General features: G+C 43.3%; 1 protein-coding gene across 3 annotated transcripts in view; it reads right to left on the reverse strand.

The window, feature by feature from the left end:
- cgnl1 (cingulin-like 1) overlaps positions 1 to 17,966 on the reverse strand; it is a 151,321-nt gene that overhangs the window by 78,260 nt on the left and 55,095 nt on the right. For all 3 annotated transcript variants that reach the window (XM_085968723.1, XM_085968725.1, XM_085968726.1), the window contains exon 8: positions 13,819 to 14,031. In XM_085968723.1, coding sequence (XP_085824849.1) covers positions 13,819 to 14,031 — 213 coding nt within the window. The remainder of the gene's footprint in view (positions 1 to 13,818; positions 14,032 to 17,966) is intronic.

The raw sequence follows: 17,966 nt of genomic DNA on the forward strand, positions 1-17,966 counted from the left end.
GCACGGAGCCCGCAAGGACAGCAGCCATCTTCATCGGCGCCATCACAATAGGGTCCGCTCTCGCCTCGCTCCGCCTTTCCCGCACTCCTGCCCAACAATCTTCAGCCGCCGTGGTACCGACGTCCCAGGCTCTTTAACATGGACATGCGGTATATGAAGCTGAGGTGAGGCTGCAGGCGTGGATGTAGCGAGAGGAATCTTGTGAGGGGTGTGTCTCTCTGGGACACGGTCGACAGGTCGAATCAGGGGAATGGGCTGTTAAGTGACAGTGATTTTGCACAGGAAGCATTGACAAAGCTTTCGCACACAACTTTTGCAAGTTGGGTCTTGGGAGCACCAGGTAATCGCATCGCTCTCCTGCATTTACCTTTGTAGGATGCAGTTGGTCTTCCTATAGAGTGGGTGCACTGTTGCCGCAGGGGGGGGGATGGAGTCTTCCACACCTGCACGGTTTGGCCATGATATTCTGGCGAGTGTGCACGTACGGCATAGTAACAGCATCACACTGTGTCACAACGTCATGACAGAATTAACAATGGTGTGCCGGGACTTCACCGTCAAAGCACATTGCTGTTACCAGAGGAGCCGCAGGAAAGCTGGCAGCGGTCAAGAAGACTCAGTAAGAAGCGGGTATTCCTGGCACCCAGTCTTAAAAAATCCACTAGCTTTATTTTGGATGTTGCTGCCAGCTGCGCAAGACCCATGCTATGGTGCCAGTGGTTGAAGCGCAGTATAAAAAACATCTCAGCTTTGCACGGTATTAGGTAATATGGGATTCTATTGCTATTACTATTTAAAAGGAAAGCAGTGAAAGGGAGTGAGGCTGTGGAGGAAAGTATTGCAATCTGGACTAATCAGAGTCAGCTGTACTTCCACTTTGAAACAGGTTTACTAACCAGTGCTCAAATGCAGTTACTGCCTCTCTCGGTTACCAACCAAAGTCTTGTCAAAAACAATGAAGGCCCATAGAAAGCATAGGGAAATCTAGTACAGTACACTACTAAGTTATTAAAACAATTCAATGTTTATGTTTATAATTCCATACTCAAAATACTAAATGGCACAGTTGCAACACAGCAGTAATGAGACACAGGTTCAAACCCCCTTCCCTGGCAAATTCCCATTCTCGACTGTATTGTTCTGTGGAGGTGGGGATGCTGAATGGAGGCCTAAAGGGAGGCAGATATGATCACTGGCAGTTTCGTTTCCAAGCAAACTAACAATTGGCCGTGGGCCATGGAAAAAAAAAATCAGATTTTAATTTCTGTTTTGAAGTTTCCTCGGTGTTGAAAGGATTGATGAGTCATCGTTTTTCCATTTTGGTGAAAATTGATTAAATATTTTATCAGCGCCTTTAAAATGTAATGAATAATTCCCAGCACATGCATTTTTTTAAAGAACGATTCCTGAGACTGATGAGAGATAGCAGTAAAGTAATACCAGTATTTACAGGGACTGAAACAGTACGATTCTGCACAATGTTAATTTCAAAGCAACCAAGTATCTGATGGGAGAAATGTAATTTATTAATTTTGTTGCAAGACTAAGGAATTTAACTTATTGGGATGAAAAGTTAGTATTCGGACAGAATGAGTATAGCATAGATTTCTCAGATTTCTTGCATTTATTTTGCAAGGGGTGAAAGACAAGCTATTAAAAGACCAAGCCTAAACTAGCTGCCTCAACCCCTTGGTGCACACTGCTCCCAGCACAAGCAGTCATGCCAAGAAACCTGGCTATATTAATGCATCCCTCCCACAAGCACTGTGCAATCAAGATGTACAATGGCTTCGCAAAATGTAGATTCATATGTACATCTAAATGTACAATGACTTCATCAAATATAGATGTGTATGTACTTTTGTTGTGAATTTAATTAAATAAGGAAACAAATGTGTACAAATTATCTCAGTCTTCAAACTAAATGCGAGGAAAGCCAAATGACCTCTACCGTTCTCGGGGAAGTCCCAACAGGTTAACAACAAACATAATTCAGCCAATTTGGCATTGGGAAAGCAAATGTAAGGCTGTATTTTTCCATGTTTATAAGCAAATTTATTTTAAAAAATCCTAAGTGCTCCATATAGTTATTAGAAGTTAATACATACGTAGAGAATCTAACACAAACTGAGAATTCCAGTATATTACACACTTAAATTTCACATTTATTACAGTTAAATTTCCTAAATTGTCACATTAATTATAAATTCAGGGCACGAGTGTTTAATTATAAAAACTTGTTCTTCTGTCCAGTCAAGGTCATTACTTCTATTTATCATCAACAGCCACAGAGTAAATCATTAACGAAAGCAATCTTTGAACAGCCTGTTTTACAGGTTCTTTCCCCTTCTGCATTGCAGAAATTCCACAGGGATCACTGCTATCCCCATCCAGGCATTATGTATTCACTAAAATGTGCACAAACACGTGGGTGTAACCCACTTGAAAGCTACCGGTTCTCATGCAAAAGGAATCATGAGAGAACAATGAAAATTGCAAAACCATCAGAGGCACCTGAAAGTCATCACGGCCACCAGCAGTATACAAATACTTGTATTGTTTTTTAGGTTTTTAACAATATACCTCCTTTTAATTGCCTATTAGTTTACATTGACTTAATCGGGGCTTCGCTCTCCCCTTCCCTACTCTCGATATCTATTGGTGCAAGAGCTCAACAGAACAAACAAACATTGACCTTTAGGATAAACCCACTGATCTCCCATTGTTTTTCCAGACAACAAACAACGCCCATAGCTTGATAACTTGATGTCATTGAAAAGTCATCCCTTCTCTACATGTTACTTTTCCCACGTCCTAGTTGTCCAGCACCCTTATCAAGCTAAAGCCCCTTTATACTGGAGCTCATTTAATTTGGATTCGAGACCAGTGCCTGGGAGTTGGACCCCTGTGTTTATAATGGTGATTCCAGTTACTTTATACCAGTGATAGAAGTGTAGACAATTCTGCTTCCAGTGTGCGAGTGAACTAAGTAGCGTAAATGAAGGCAGCTGGCCAGTTGTGGAGGTCTCCCATAACTCAATGAGCGCCAATATAAAGGTCCCTATATAATGGCCCATATAACCTGCCTGTGTATACATTATATCTACTTACTGCTGCAAGTCACACCCATGCAAGTAGGTAGATCTTCAATATGTGTCATGATAGTATGGTGCATGTTGGGTTCTAGAGCCCTGTATTGCCTCTAGCTGTTAGAGCAGAGCTAAGACAAGGTGCTTTTATCTTAATGCTGAGCTTTAACTGGTTTTGCAAAAAGCAACGCTATACCGACCACTGTGTCCAAGTACAAATAAACAGACTGAGGAATAAAACTCTGACCCATTAAACAGGTTCCAAGCATTTAGTGACCAGCAAATGTGGCAGCAGTTTGCAAGACCGAAAAAAATAGAGTGGGTCTCTGCTGCTATCAGAACCATGAGCTGAGCTTCTGACCCCATGTCCTCTCCATCACCAAGACCGCCTACTTCCACTTCCGTAACACCGCATGTCGCCGCCCCCGTCTCCGCTCTCATCTGCTGCTGAAACCCTCATCCATGCCTTGGTTACCTCTAGACTCGATTAGTCCAATGCTCTCCAGACCAGCCTCTCACCTTGCATCATTGTATACTTGAGCTCATCTAAAACTCAGCTGCCCGTGTCCTAACTCGCACAAGTCCTGTTCACCCATCACCTCTGTGCTTGCTGACCGACATTGGCTTCCGGTCCAGCAACGCCTCTACTTTAAAATTCTCATCCTTGTTTTCCAATCCCTCCATGGCCTCACCCCTCCCTATCTCTGTAACCTCCTCCAGCCCTACAACTCTCTGATATCTCTGCGCTTCTCCAATTCTGGCCTCTTGTGCATCCCCGATTTTCATTGCTCCACCATTGGTGGCCGTGCCTTCAGCTGGCTAGGCCTTAAGCTCTGGAATTCCCTCCCTAAACCTCTGCGCATCGCTACCTCTCTCGCCTCCTTCAAGACGCTCCTTAAAATCTACCTCTTTGACCAAGTTTTTGGTCACCTGTCCTAATATCTCCTTAATAACAACAGAAGACGCTGGAAAAACTCAACAGGCCAAGCAACATCTGTGGAGAGTGAAATAGAGTCAACGTTTCAGGTCGAAACCCTTCTTCAGAACTGAAGAAGGGTTTCGACCTGAAACGTTGACTTTATTTCTCTCTCCACGGATGTTGCCTGTATGCTGAGTTTTTCCAGCGTCTTCTGTTGTTATTGCGGATTTCCAGCATCCGCAGTATTTTGCTATCCTAATATCTCCTTATGTGGCTCGGTGACAAATTTTGTTTGGCAATTCTCCTGTGGGACGCCTTGGGACGTTTTACTAAGTTAAAGACACTATATAAATGCAAGTTGTTGTTGTTTAGGTTGTGCAACCAAGTGCAACCAACAGTGGGACAATCGCACACTTGCACTCAGCTGCAATCTAATATAAAAGGGCCTACAGTGTTACAGCACTGCCACCCACCTCCTTGGCCGTGTCTCAGAAAATGCAGTGTAACCAAAGTAGCACACGGTTCAATAACAATATATTTTTGTGTTAAAATTTACAATTATGGACATAAATTCAGTGAGAAAAAATCTACCATGGGAAAGGCGCAAGCGTTGACGTAAATACAAGATTAAAACAATAAATTCACATTAAACTATTCTGAAATCACTGGTATATTCACCTATATCATGTTGTCCAACTCAGACTTTTCTCAGTTTACAAAGATGCATCTGATAATGGCATTGTAAATTCTCTGCTTTCTTGTTACCATTTCTTTTGTTCAACTTATTTACATTCAGTACTATAATTCTTGTTATTAACCATTATCCTAATAGGAGGGGCGGGGTGGGTGTGAAACAGGAACATTAACAACTGAATAAACAGTAGCAAATAAAGTTTTTTGTGAGTTTCATATAACCCTGTTCTAAGCATGAAAACAATTGCATTAGTCTGTCATCTGTTATCCATTCTAGAGGTAATGCCAAATGTTATCTTCTTAACTAGTTCATTTTGTTTAGGGAAAAGCTATTGCATTACAGTCTCAGTTATTATTTTATCTTATTAAATGTAAAAAAGTTTACACAGCCTTGTGTGAAGCTAGCTGAGTTGCATGTGCCCATATGGAAGATGTACCAATAGTAGTGCATGAAAGTTGTTCCAATTTGAGCCATTTTATTGACTAGTTTCTCTCTCAATCTTTTCCCAGCACTTCCTATAAGTGGACCCTGTTCTCTATGATCCAGAAACTCTAGAGTAAATTTTAAACTATTGGACAGTTCGTTCTCCTCAGGTACTGTCCCCCTCTCCTTCAAATCTGCCATCATCACCCCTCTTCTCAAAAAAACAACCCTTGACCTCTCTGTCCTTGCAAACTACTACCCCATCTCCAACCTCCCTTTCCTCTCCAAATTCCTTGAACGTGTTGTCGCCTCCCAAATCCGTGCCCATCTTTCCTGCAACTCCATGTTTGAATCCCTCCAATCCGGTTTCTGCCCCTGCCACAGTACTGAAACAGCTCTCATCAAAGTCACAAATGACATCCTTTGTGACTGTGACAAAGGTAAAACTATCCCTCCTCGTCCTTCTTGGCTTGTCTGCAGCCTTTGACACGATTGACCACTCCATCCTCCTCCAACGCCTCTCCACCATCATCCAGCTGGGTGGGACTGCACTCGCCTGGTTCCATTCTTATCTATCTAATCGTAGCCAGAGAATCACCTGCAATGATTCTCTTCCCGCTCCCGCATAGTTACCTCTGGGGTCCCCAAAGGATCTATCCTTGGCCCCCTCCTAATTCTCATCTACATGCTGCCCCTTGGTGATATCATCCAAAAACACAGCATCAGTTTCCACGTGTACGCTGACGACACCCAGCTCTACCTCACCACCATATAATCGCTCAACCATCGGTGGCCATGCCTTCAGTTGCCGAGGCCCTAAGCTCTGTAACTCCCTCCCTAAACCTCTCTTTCCTCCTTTAAGACACTCCTTAAAACCTACCTCTTTGACCAAGCTTTTGGTTATCTGCCCTCATTTCTTCTTATGTGGCTTGGTGTCAAATTTTTGTCTTATAACACCCCCGTGAAGCGCCTTGGGACGTTTTACTACGTTAAAGACGCTATATAAATACAAGTTGTTGTTGTCGACCAGCAGTTGGGCTGGCCGCCCAATCCCTCTGACAGGAGGTCCAGTTTATTTCGAGGGTTGAGCCTTATTACCATGTCGCTGACGAGCTGCATGACCCAAATGGGTGTCCTGCTGATGCTCGCCGGTTCCGGGCTAGCACAATATTGAGCGGCCCAGGGGCTGACCTAGCTAGCTGAAAAGTAGGAGGGGAAGGGGGGAGCCAAACCCCAGGGTAGTAGTGGTCTACATTATACTTGTGCAGCCCAGACAAGCAATACTTTTAACATTTACCTTTCCGGGCCTCTTTCTCTTGCCCACTAGGTTTTACTGACTGGAGCATCCACAATGCACACTCTGCCCAATAGGGGGTCAAGGTCCTATGCATGTCATAGTTCCCCAATTTGCATAGATTAATGAGGTTCTCACCTGATTTAGGCAGGCACCTGGGCTACCCAAAGGAAGGCCCCAGGAAAAATGGAGGTGCAGCAACAAAGGGTGGGGAGAGCGCAAGTTAACCACCTCAATTTTAACTCGGCTACCAAAGGGGGTGATTTTGTCACGTTGGAGGTGGAACTGCTGATTGTCGGGTTTTAGTCCCGCCTCCATCGACTTCTGGCCAACCCACGCTATTTTCCCTGGATTGACCTTGTTAAGCCCGCCCAGCGGGCTTAGCAGGCCAATTAAGGGGAAGCCGGTTACAGAGAACGTCAGCGTATGACGTTTCATCTGTCAAAAATTGTCATCGTTTGACAGCTCTGTGAAACTGTTAAACATGGACATTCTATGTTGTTTGATGAGTCCTTGTATTCAAGACTCCCCACGGCTGGCAAGAGCGCGCCCATACTGTAGGAAAATTACTCTTATCTATATAAAATCTCATTGTACTTCCTTTTCTCCAGGTTTTTTTTAAATTGCAAGCATATATTTCATAATCTTGCAATGACATAAAAACTAATAGATCATGAAAGCCTATCATTTCAGGGACAAGAGTAGCATGGTGGCATAGTGGTTAGCACTGTTGCCTCACAGCACCAGGGACCCGGGTTCGAATCCGGCCTCGGGCGACTGTCTGTGTGGAGTTTGCACATTCTCCCCGTGTTTGCGTGGGTTTCCTCCGGGTGCTCCGGTTTCCTCCCACAGTCCAAAGATGTGTGGGTTAGGTTGATTGGCTATGATAAATTGACCCGTAGTGTTAGGGGGATTAAATACGTGGGGTTACGGGGATCGGGTGGGATATGTGTCGGTGCAGGCTCGATGGGCCGAAATGGCCTCTATCTGCACTGTGGGGTTTCTGTGATTCTGTGATTATTTTACGATCAACAAGGCCAGGTTCATTGCCCTAGCGCATTACACGAGGCAAAAGATCTTTATTCTAACGCAAAGTTGTTGGGGGGAATTTTTCGGGGGGGGGGGGGGTTCAGTTGGCACGTTTTTTGAAGCAGGTTGGGAACCCGCTGTCAACCCGCCTTTCCCAGATGTCGGATATGTCGACGCTAAACAGACCCGACACACAGCGGCAGGGGTGGCAATTTAAGTCATTATGATCTTGTTAAGAGCTGCTTAACATAGAAACATAGAAGATAGGAGCAGGAGTAGGCATTCGGCCCTTCGAGCCTGCTCCGCCATTCAACGAGATCATGGCTGATCATCCAAACCCTAGCACCCGGTCCCTACACCGACAGCCATCCCACCCAAACCCTATCCCCGTAACCCCACGTATTTAATCCCCCCTAACACTAAGGGCCAATTTTTTTATCATGGCCAATCAACCTAACCCGCACATCTTTGGACTGTGGGGGGAAACCGGAGCACCCAGAGGAAACCCACGCAAACACGGGGAGAATGTGCAAACTCCACACAGACAGTCACCCGAGGCCGGATTTGAACCCGGGTCCCTGGCGCTGTGAGGCAACAGTGCTAACCACTATGCCACCTTGCTGCGGTGTTTTGAGTATTTTGAGTATTAAAAAAGTATTTTGAGATCACCTTTAAATTTTATGAGGTCGCCCACGGGGACTACGCTGCTCAGGGGTCACGTCAGGTAAGCAGGTCGGGAGTTGTGAAACCATGAAATCATCTCTTTACTAGACAGCTGCAAATGTGCTATAAAAGCTCCCATCTCACAGCTGTTCAGTTTCCAAGCTCAGATGCTGTTGCTTACTGCATTTGGAAGACAGATTGAGCTTTATGCAGGTTGCAAGTGTTTGGAGTAAACACTGTATCCAGTGTCACCTCATTGGAACAACTTCTCTCACCACTGACAGATCGCTTCTGTCATCTCAAGTTCACCTGCCATCTATTACATCAGCATCGGTGCCCTTGAAACTATCTCACCTTGGTCCTCAGAATCCCACCACGATCAGCCCCAACACCAGCAGCACCAGGCACACCAGCAGCACCAAAAACCTTCTCTGCAATCAACTGATGCTGCAGAGGACACAGGGCATCAGCACCCGACCATATTGCTGCCCCGGAGTCCAGGGGTGGCCTCACCATGGCCAGATTTACTTCAGTTGACGCTGTACACCCTGGCTGCCACATGATGCACCAGGTTGGCACCACCCCACACCAACACCATAAAGCATCCTTACAATGGCCAAGCCATTCCTTTTACACTCATCACAATTTTGGGGGGGGGGGGGGTACCGTTATGTTTCACCATTCACTGCAACGCATTAAGCCACTTCCAAAGGTGCAAACAATTCTGTCCAAGAACACAAAGTGTTGAAAATAAAGATTTCAATGTTTGACAGAAACTTCACATGAACATTGGCTAAAACACACAAATGCCTACCCTTGTGTGTTTTTAGTTGGTATGATTGGACTAGGACGAGGGTGAGTGTGAGGGGTGGCTAGTGAGATGGGAAAGTGATAATGTAGATAGAGAGGGATGGGTGGAGGTGCAAGGTAAGTTGGTGTGAGGAAGGATATGCCGGAGTAGGGTAGGGAAGGCAGATTGATGGGGATGTGATGAGTGGCACAGCAGGATGAGGTTGAGTGTGGCTTTGCAGTAACATTTTGTGATTTACTGAGATAAATAAATAAATAAGACTTACATTTATATAGCGCCTTTCATGACCACCGGACGTCTCAATGCGTTTTACAGCCAACATCATTGAAAGGTTTGCGCCACTGCAGCCTGGTCCTCCTGATGACATCACTGCTTGTGTTCTCCTGTGCAATGTGCAACCAGGCTGCATTGATCTCCTGGGGAGGTCTCTTCCGCCCATTGGAAGGGAAGAGAACCTCCCTGTGTGCTGTGACTCCCTCCATAAGTATATGGAGAGAGTCATGGGAGAGCTTGGGTGCAGCCGTGCACCTCTGTGCAGTGCTCATCAGTGTTTGTAGCACCTCAATGCTGTAGAACACGGAGAGCAGAACTAACAAAATCAATTTGGACATGGTCCCTTTAAGGAAACCGGCTGATGACGTCATCAGACCCGCTTCCTTCAATTGGCCGGCAAACGCGCTGGGTGGGCTTAACGAGCCCAATCAACGTAAAATCACTTTGGACAGCGGGCTGAGCCAGCAGCGGAGGGACCTGCCACTGACCCCGGCCGCACCAGACCCGCCGAGGTAGGGGAAATCGCAGCCGCTGCGTCAAAAATAGGAAATCACAAATTTGCGTTTCCACCTATTCTTTGAAGCTATCTTTAAGTACCTAATTAGTGTGGGGCTAATGCTGTAATCTTTCAAGATTTTTTTTACAAATTGACGCTTTCAGCAATTCGCAACACCATATGGAAACGAAAAGCAGTAACAAAATCCACAGTCGTTTCACATAAACTCAGTTCACTGGAGTGTAATTGACTATTACTATTAAGTGTTTGGAGAGTCCAAACTGCACCTAATCAGTTTGTGTGTGCAAACACGGTTGCAACATTGAAGAGTAAATATGTAAAAGTCCACTTTAACAAGTAAGTTCTCATCTTGGAACAAACCTTTTTTTTTTGACAATTCAGTAAATTCGAAGTTCTGCTATAAACGATCTGCCTCCCTTCCACAAAAAGTAATCTTTTCAAACAGGCAATACACAAAACACAAGACGGGGTTTTTCATGTAATTGATTGCAAATCACGGGCCAGTGAGTGCAGCAGCAGCAAATCCCGGCCAGTCTTTATAGAATAATGCTACCTCTGTGGATGAAATCTGATATCAAATTAAGCCGGTTGTGTGCTACAGTATTGTTCCATCAATTTGTCACAGCTTATCTACTTGTGCTGCCATCTTTGCTGTTTACCTTCTACAGTACTTAGAAATTTTAACAAAAAAAACCCCGTGATAATTTGCTTCCGACCATGATACTGTTATAACTGATCAAAAATGAACACTGGTGTTTAGTGCTGTGGGCCCTTGTATAACTACGTACTTCAATTTACAACAAAGGGTCATTGAAGTTATATTTCATGAATGTAGCAAAATTGGTAAGAGGGGCAAATAATCTCACTATAATATTGGCACACACATTACCAAAAGCAGCATGAATACATTAGAGAGATGACATGGGGTCAGTGTTGTAGCTTATGTTAAAAATGGACAAATAAGTCAGAAATGCATAAAATAATTAGTGACAGTGCTAAATTAACAGAAGTTACAAATTTAGATTTAGTTCCTTAAGGGGGGATCACTATCCTAGCAACATGAAAGTGTCATAATTTTACCAAGTGTTTGTAAACAGACTTTTATGGGGAAGTGATTGGTGACACTACAAAAACAATTGCCTAGGCTAAAAAAAACTTTTTCTAAAAAAAAAAAATCACAATAATCTGTAGTACAGGAGATAGCAGATCTGTTGTAGCTAGCTTTCCCAATAAAATGGAATCTGCTCAGCACTCCCAAAAAGAGCAGTGATCTTCCTTTAGCATTGCAAATGTTACCTCAGCAGTTTGATTAGATACACACTGCTGTAAGATAATATTGTCCTTGTATTTATCAAAACCCTGTACCATGCACACTATAGACATGAAATTTTAGTCCATTGCAAACACCAATAAATCTGTGCAAGCACAAAGACAGATTCATTTCCAGCCTCAATTGTAAATTGATGAGTAATGTGACTAAATTCGCCATGTGCTAGCCAACTCTGCATTTCAACTTCTGCTTACATGGGAGAGTTTTCCAGAATCATAATACTTTCTGGAAGTGTGTCCCACAGACACGAAAAGTGAATATAATACAAAAAAATACTAGAGTAATGGGCCATAAAATGAAAAGGATATGGTGCATTTTATTCTGCATACACTTTAGAACAGGAGTTGTGGCATAGGCCCAGAAATTAGGATCGGGCACTTACCCAGCGCGCCGACAGCTGAAGCCTGGGCCTGCTTGGAATTCCTGTCACTGGCCCGGTTCAGCTGTCGGCGCGCTGTGCTTGCCTGATCCAGTGCCGTAGTTAGTTTGATGTGCCAGCTGGGATCAGGTGAGCACTGGGCAGCAATCAGGGGAGGGAAAACTTCATTCATGAGTTTGATAGTAAGAACTGTCAAACTCATGAAAACTACGGGCACCCAAAACACTACTTAAACTTTAAATAAAATTTTAAAACATCCCACTAATTAAATGAACTATAAATAACTTTAAAAAACTATTTTAAATAATTAATCAAATTTTTGAAAAAAATTTTTTTTTAAGAAATCGGGTCTAAAAATAAACTTACCTTACTGTAAAGTCCTTAAAAACAATAAAGCTGTGGAAAAAATGTTATAATTTTAAATAATAGACCACTTACCTTAAAGAATCAAGTCCTTACGTCTCCTTTTTTCATTTCTAAAAAGTTGAGGCCCTTACACACGGGCAAACCTGTCAAAAAGAAGGAAGTTCAACGCGTGCGCGCAGGCGTTGGACCTCTGAACCCCTTGGTGGAAATGTCAGTTTCCCGCGCATGCGCTGTGCATGCTGAAATCCGGCACTTCCAACGGGCCCACGCGTGAGTACCCCGTCCGTACTCATGCGTTGGGACCGGAATTACTAGGCCATTATATTTGTTCTCAGTATGTGGCGATGCAGGCAAGCTTACATTTATTGCCCAACCCTTGTTGAAAAGGTGGTTGTGGGCTTTTTTCTATGCACCATGTTTTATGACTGAGTCAATCACTGGGGCACTTCAGAGGGCAAAGAGTTAACTATGTAACACATAATTGGGGTCACGCTTAGGGGTGATAGTTACCCTTCTACTAGACATCTTCTACTAAGGACATTGGTGAACTTGAGCGCTTTTTGACAAAAATTTAGCAGCTTTTAAATGGACATTTTTTTCTGCTGCTAGTCCACAATTACCAGATTTATTGAATCCAATTCTACGACTAGTCATGTTGGGATCTGAACCCCGGGTTACTAGTAGAGTACCATAACCACTACACTACTGTACCCAATGTGGAACAGAATCAAATCACCTTAACACATTTTTTACATCGGTAGTATGCTATCTGCAGCATGCCGTACGGCAACCACAGAGAACGGACAACAAAATAAACAACCTGATCGCGAACATCCCAATGCTACTGCAACCCAACCTTTTCAGGGTTTGCGAAGAGATCAGAGGAGCAGAAGACAAATGCTTTTAGCCCACTGACCCTCGAAAAGGCCCCACAATCACCAGCAGCATGCTGCAAAAGTTTAAAAGGGGAGAATGCTATTTGGAGATTGTGCATCTCCACTTGTGTGGAGTAATTCACTACAATCAAATCCAGAATTTATTTGACATTCAGCAGTAGCAGTATGATCATTTTGAAACTGTAACACCAAAGTAAATTACTTTCAAATGACACAGCCAGGAAGGTGGCTTAGCAATTGGTTTAAACTTGAAATTTACTCTACTGTAAATTAAAGAAAATGTCTCTTTGCTTGTAAAAGAATTTAAACTAATTAACCTTGAAACTTAATTGTGCAAACACAAGAACATTAAAATGCCACACAGAGAAAAGAACTACTCTATTTATAGCCCCATCCTTCAGCCACATTGACCTACTTATAGGGCACTTTTCAGGCCAAGTGTAGCACATAGCAAACATATCTTTCATCTTGTCACTTACAATTACAGCTCTTTCTTAGAAAGTGAAATGCTTCAGAGCACCACTCATTAAGAGAATGGTCTATCTGCACAATTAATAGGATATGAGGAAGATTTTACTGCACTCACTTCCACTATTATGCATCTATGCCAAACATTTTATAATGCAAATATGAGAGTGGACAGAGAATCATAGCATGTGATATTCATCTGCACCAATACCCATATAGTATCTAAAATATGACAAACGCAGATGTTTGCAAACAAATAGCAAGTGGATGCTGCCCCACAATGAGCATCATTCCACAACATGGCAAGTTTGACCTTATGAAGAGTGAACCCAGTGTTATTTCTGGCAATTACTTAAAAAAAAACTGCTACCCATTAAAGTATTAAACACAAAGTACAACAAGAAATCTGTGGCTTGCAAGCTGAAGTTTATCTTTACAAAATGTAGTGAGCCTCTTTTACAATGTTATTTCAGGTAGTCATACACAGGCACATTTTGGAGTTCTGAAGCTTACAGGGACATTGCGGGATATATGGGTTTGTATTCATGCAATACATACCACAAAGGGGGAGAAAATTGAAAGATTTTTTTCCCCCCCCCATCAGTTCCACTACCCCGTCCAAAATATCTCCAAAAAAAGGTGATTTTTAAGCCAATTGTTAACTCACCTGCACTAGATCTTCAATGCTGTTCTTCAGTTTCTGTTTCTCCTTTTCATGCTGTTCTTTAAGATCTTCTGCTTCCTGGTCATGGCTCGACACCTCCTCCTTCAAGACACCTCGAAGTGCTGTCAGCTCTCTTTCTCTTCGCCTCAACACCTCCTGCTGATCTTCTTTAGCGATCAGCACCTCTTGCAGCTGCTGCTTTGCCTCAATCATTTCCTGGAACCAGGCACAATATTTACGCACATTGCCAATAACATCACTGATACAAACACCATTAACACAGCTTTGTGTTTAGAGAAGTCATTTAAAATATGTATTGTACACACAACAGAAACATTCTAATGATTTTATTAGCCTCCTTAATCTTCATTTGCAACAGTACCCCAAAATTTTTCACCTGTCCTGAAGGTGCTGACTCCTGTTGGGGTTTGGTTCCACAGGCACTAGAAGGCCTCTGGTACCTAACCCAGATGACCATTTTTATGCGAGTGTCAGCAGTCTATTTTAATATGGAGGTCATCAGTGTTGAGTCCAACATCACCCGAGGTTCACAAACAAGAACTTTCGAGCAGGATCCCGGGATGGTAATCAAGCACAGATTTTCTCCTCCCTTGCTGAGCAGCATTTAGTCCAGCTGAGAACAACTAATTCAACACAGACCATGAATAAAATATGGGTCATTCTGATCTGTATGGCTTAGTAGCACACTTATTTTCACTTTAAAAACAAGTATCTTTGTAGCCATTTAATTATGTTTGTGCTCCAAATAGCATTTGTGGCCAAATGTGTTCAATTTTTAATGCCCAGCTCGAAGCTCCTAAATCATTCATCTACCCAATTTGCAAATGCATTTTGCTAAAATAACAATATTACACATTAGCACCCCATATCTCATTTGATCCACAATCAGGGACAGAATAGTATTTACACAAATTCCATTTTGCAGCTCCTTCAGAGGATTCTACTCAAGAGTGCAGTTAATCTACACTTACTGATTTAAAAAATAGACTTCCCCAAAGGCTCAATGAATTGAATCCAGTGAGTAGCTGAGACGTACACACAGAAAGTCCTGCGGTTCAGTCCCTGGTTTGTGCTGTGCTACATAATCTCAACTAGGTTGACTGTAGAGGTACAATTGGCCTCAGTGTATCTGGGTTAAGGAGGGAAAATTGGCTAGGATTTCTGCTCCTGATTGCTATCTAGTGGCCGCTGCTGTAAGCGATGTGTTTGGATGTTGGATGAGGAATGCTGGGAAGTGCAGCAGGGGAGGGAAGCATAACAGCTGTTCGTCTCTTGTTACAAAAACATAAAACATTGTAGAATTCAGTCCATTAAGCTATTCCTTCCACAGACCATGTACAATTTGTTCTATCATGGACTTTTCTCAAGCCATTGAATTCAAGGAGCAGGACAACCAAGTACAGCTGAAAGAAAATAACACTAAAATGTCAGATCCCTGAAAGTAATTGAGTAAAATTCCATGATAATAATGCTCACACTTCAATTCCAGCCTGCTGGATTCCACAGGTGATATATGTCATAGTCCCAGAAACCATCATGTGCCATGGAGTATTCAATCATCTATTTTAATCCTTATGGGTTCCAAACCCATGTTTTTCTGACCAATTATTGCCCCACTTTCTCTATTGCTGGTGTTACAATATGGTTTCAGGAGCACCAGACAGCCTCCAGTATCTCGCCCAAGGAGCCATTGTCTGTAATAACAACCGAAAACGCTGGAAAAACTCAGCAGGCCAGGCAGCATCCGTGGAGAGAGAAACAGAGCTAACGTTTCAGGTCGAGGACCTTTCGTCAGAACTGGGCAAAAGCAGGAAATGGAACAGATTTTAACAAGGTTGAAGAGACAAACGGAAATCCCGTCGGAGAGAAGAGCAGAACTTCTTCAAGGTGGGCATTCCTAGAAGAGAGGTGGCAGTGAACCAAACACTAATATAATAGCAAAATACTGCGGATGCTGGAAATCTGAAATAACAACCGAAAACGCTGGAAAAACTCAGCAGGTCAGGCAGCATCCGTGGAGAAAGAAACAGAGCTAACGTTTCAAGTCGAAGACCTTTCGTCAGAACTGGGCAAAAGCAGGAAATGTAACAGATTTTAACAAGGTTGAAGAGACAAACAGAAGTTTGAGTGTAGAGCATATCATCAGATATTCAACGACATGTGCAGCAAGACCTGGACAACATTCAGACTTGGGCTGACAAGTGGCAAGTAACATTCGCACCACACAAGTGCCAGGCAATGACCATCTCCAACAAGCGAGACTCTAACCGTCTCCCCTTGACATTCAATGGCATTACCATCGCTGAATCCCCCACTATCAACATCCTGGGGGTTACCATTGACCAGAAACTGAACTGGACCAGCCATATAAATACTGTGGCTACAAGAGCAGGCCAGAGGCTGGGAATTCTGCGGCGAGTGTCTCACCTCCTGACTCCCCAAAGCCTTTCCACCATCTACAAGGCACAAGTCAGGAGTGTGATGGAATACTCTCCACTTGCCTGGATGAGTGCAGCTCCAACAACACTCAAGAAGCTCGACACCATTCAGGATAAAGCAGCCCGCTTGATTGGCACTCCATCCACCACCTTCAACATTCACTCCCTCCACCACCGGCGCACTGTGGCTGCAGTGTGTACCATCTACAAGATGCACTGCAGCAACTCGCCAAAGCTCCTTCAACAGCACCTTCCAAACCCGCGACCTCTACCACTTAGAAGGACAAGGGCAGCAGACGCATGGGAACATCACCACCTACAAGTTCCCCTCCAAGCCACACACCATCCTGACTTGGACCTGTATCGCCGTTCCTTCACTGTCGCTGGGCCAAAATCCTGGAACTCCCTTCCTAACAGCATTGTGGGTGTACCTACACCATATGGACTGCAGCGGTTCAAGGCGGCGGCTCACCACCATCTTCTCAAGGGCAATTAGGGATGGGCACTAAATGCAGGCCTAGCCAGCGACGCCCACATCCCATCAATGAATTTAAAAAAAACATGGGGTATTACAGTCAATCCTCTCCTTATTAAACATCCGTACACACACATTTCTAACAAAGGTCACTTGATAGGATCAGGGAAGGGAATCCAAGGGTGCCAACACCAATTCTAGCACCCTGGCTGAGATCACCTAACACAGCACAGGACCCGCCTGGAATTGAATCTGGGATTTTCCTGGTCAGCATACAATCCCATCTTAAAAGAAATTATTATATAGGAGTTTTAAAAAATATTAATCAACATAGTATTAACTGCTTTTGCTGGGATATATCCAATATCTTATGGGAGGGAAACCTTATGACAGGAGGAAATTTATCTCCAGCCTCATCTGGCCTTTGAATATATTAAGCTTACTCACGTTGCCCCCATAACCCTCCAGCTCTTTGATCGTAGCCAAAGTTTAATAACCTGCTTCTATCCATCAGCTTCACATCAGGCTGTATAATTCACCAACTGAGTCATCGAGCACAAAATATTCTCGAGTTTTTTTTTTTTTTAAGAGCCGCAGTAATAGAGAAATCTGTGAGCTGGGCTGTCCCACCTTTCCAGCTGAAGACATTTTGTAGCAAGAGAAAGGGAGAACACTAAATCTGAGGGAAATTAAAGCAAAAGACAGTGCATGGAAATATTGAAATGAATCTCAAATCTGACTTGGTAACTATGTCAAGAAGGAAGTTAAAAACATTTGTTTATGTTGGGCACATCTGGCAGTGTAGTTGGCCTTTCTATTCATTACTCATGAAGGCACTGGAACAATAAAATGGAAAATGTTGAAATGTTACAAAAAAAAAGCAAAAATGAACATTTCTGTTCCAGCCCATCGCAGGCAGTGAGCATAAATTTAGAAGTAATTTCAGCTGTTTCAGTGCAGAATATTGTGTAAAGAACTGTGGAACATTTCTTTGTAATTCTTTTTAAAACAATAAAATTCCATCCTTCAGGTAGTCCAGTGATTGCTTCCTGATCACAATGTCCAACTCACAGAACGACTGCCAATCAAATCTACTTGCCTCTACGGACTAAGGAGGCTCACCAATTGGATCATGCCATTCTACCACTATATTGTATCTGAAAGCTGATGATCCAGAATGTTTACAGTTCCATCCTGTATCACCCAGGACTGCTTGC

This window comes from Somniosus microcephalus, chromosome 27, assembly GCF_052327205.1.
Source record: "Somniosus microcephalus isolate GS21.2 chromosome 27, FLI_Smic_1.0, whole genome shotgun sequence".
In the NCBI taxonomy this organism is placed as follows: Eukaryota; Metazoa; Chordata; class Chondrichthyes; order Squaliformes; family Somniosidae; genus Somniosus; species Somniosus microcephalus.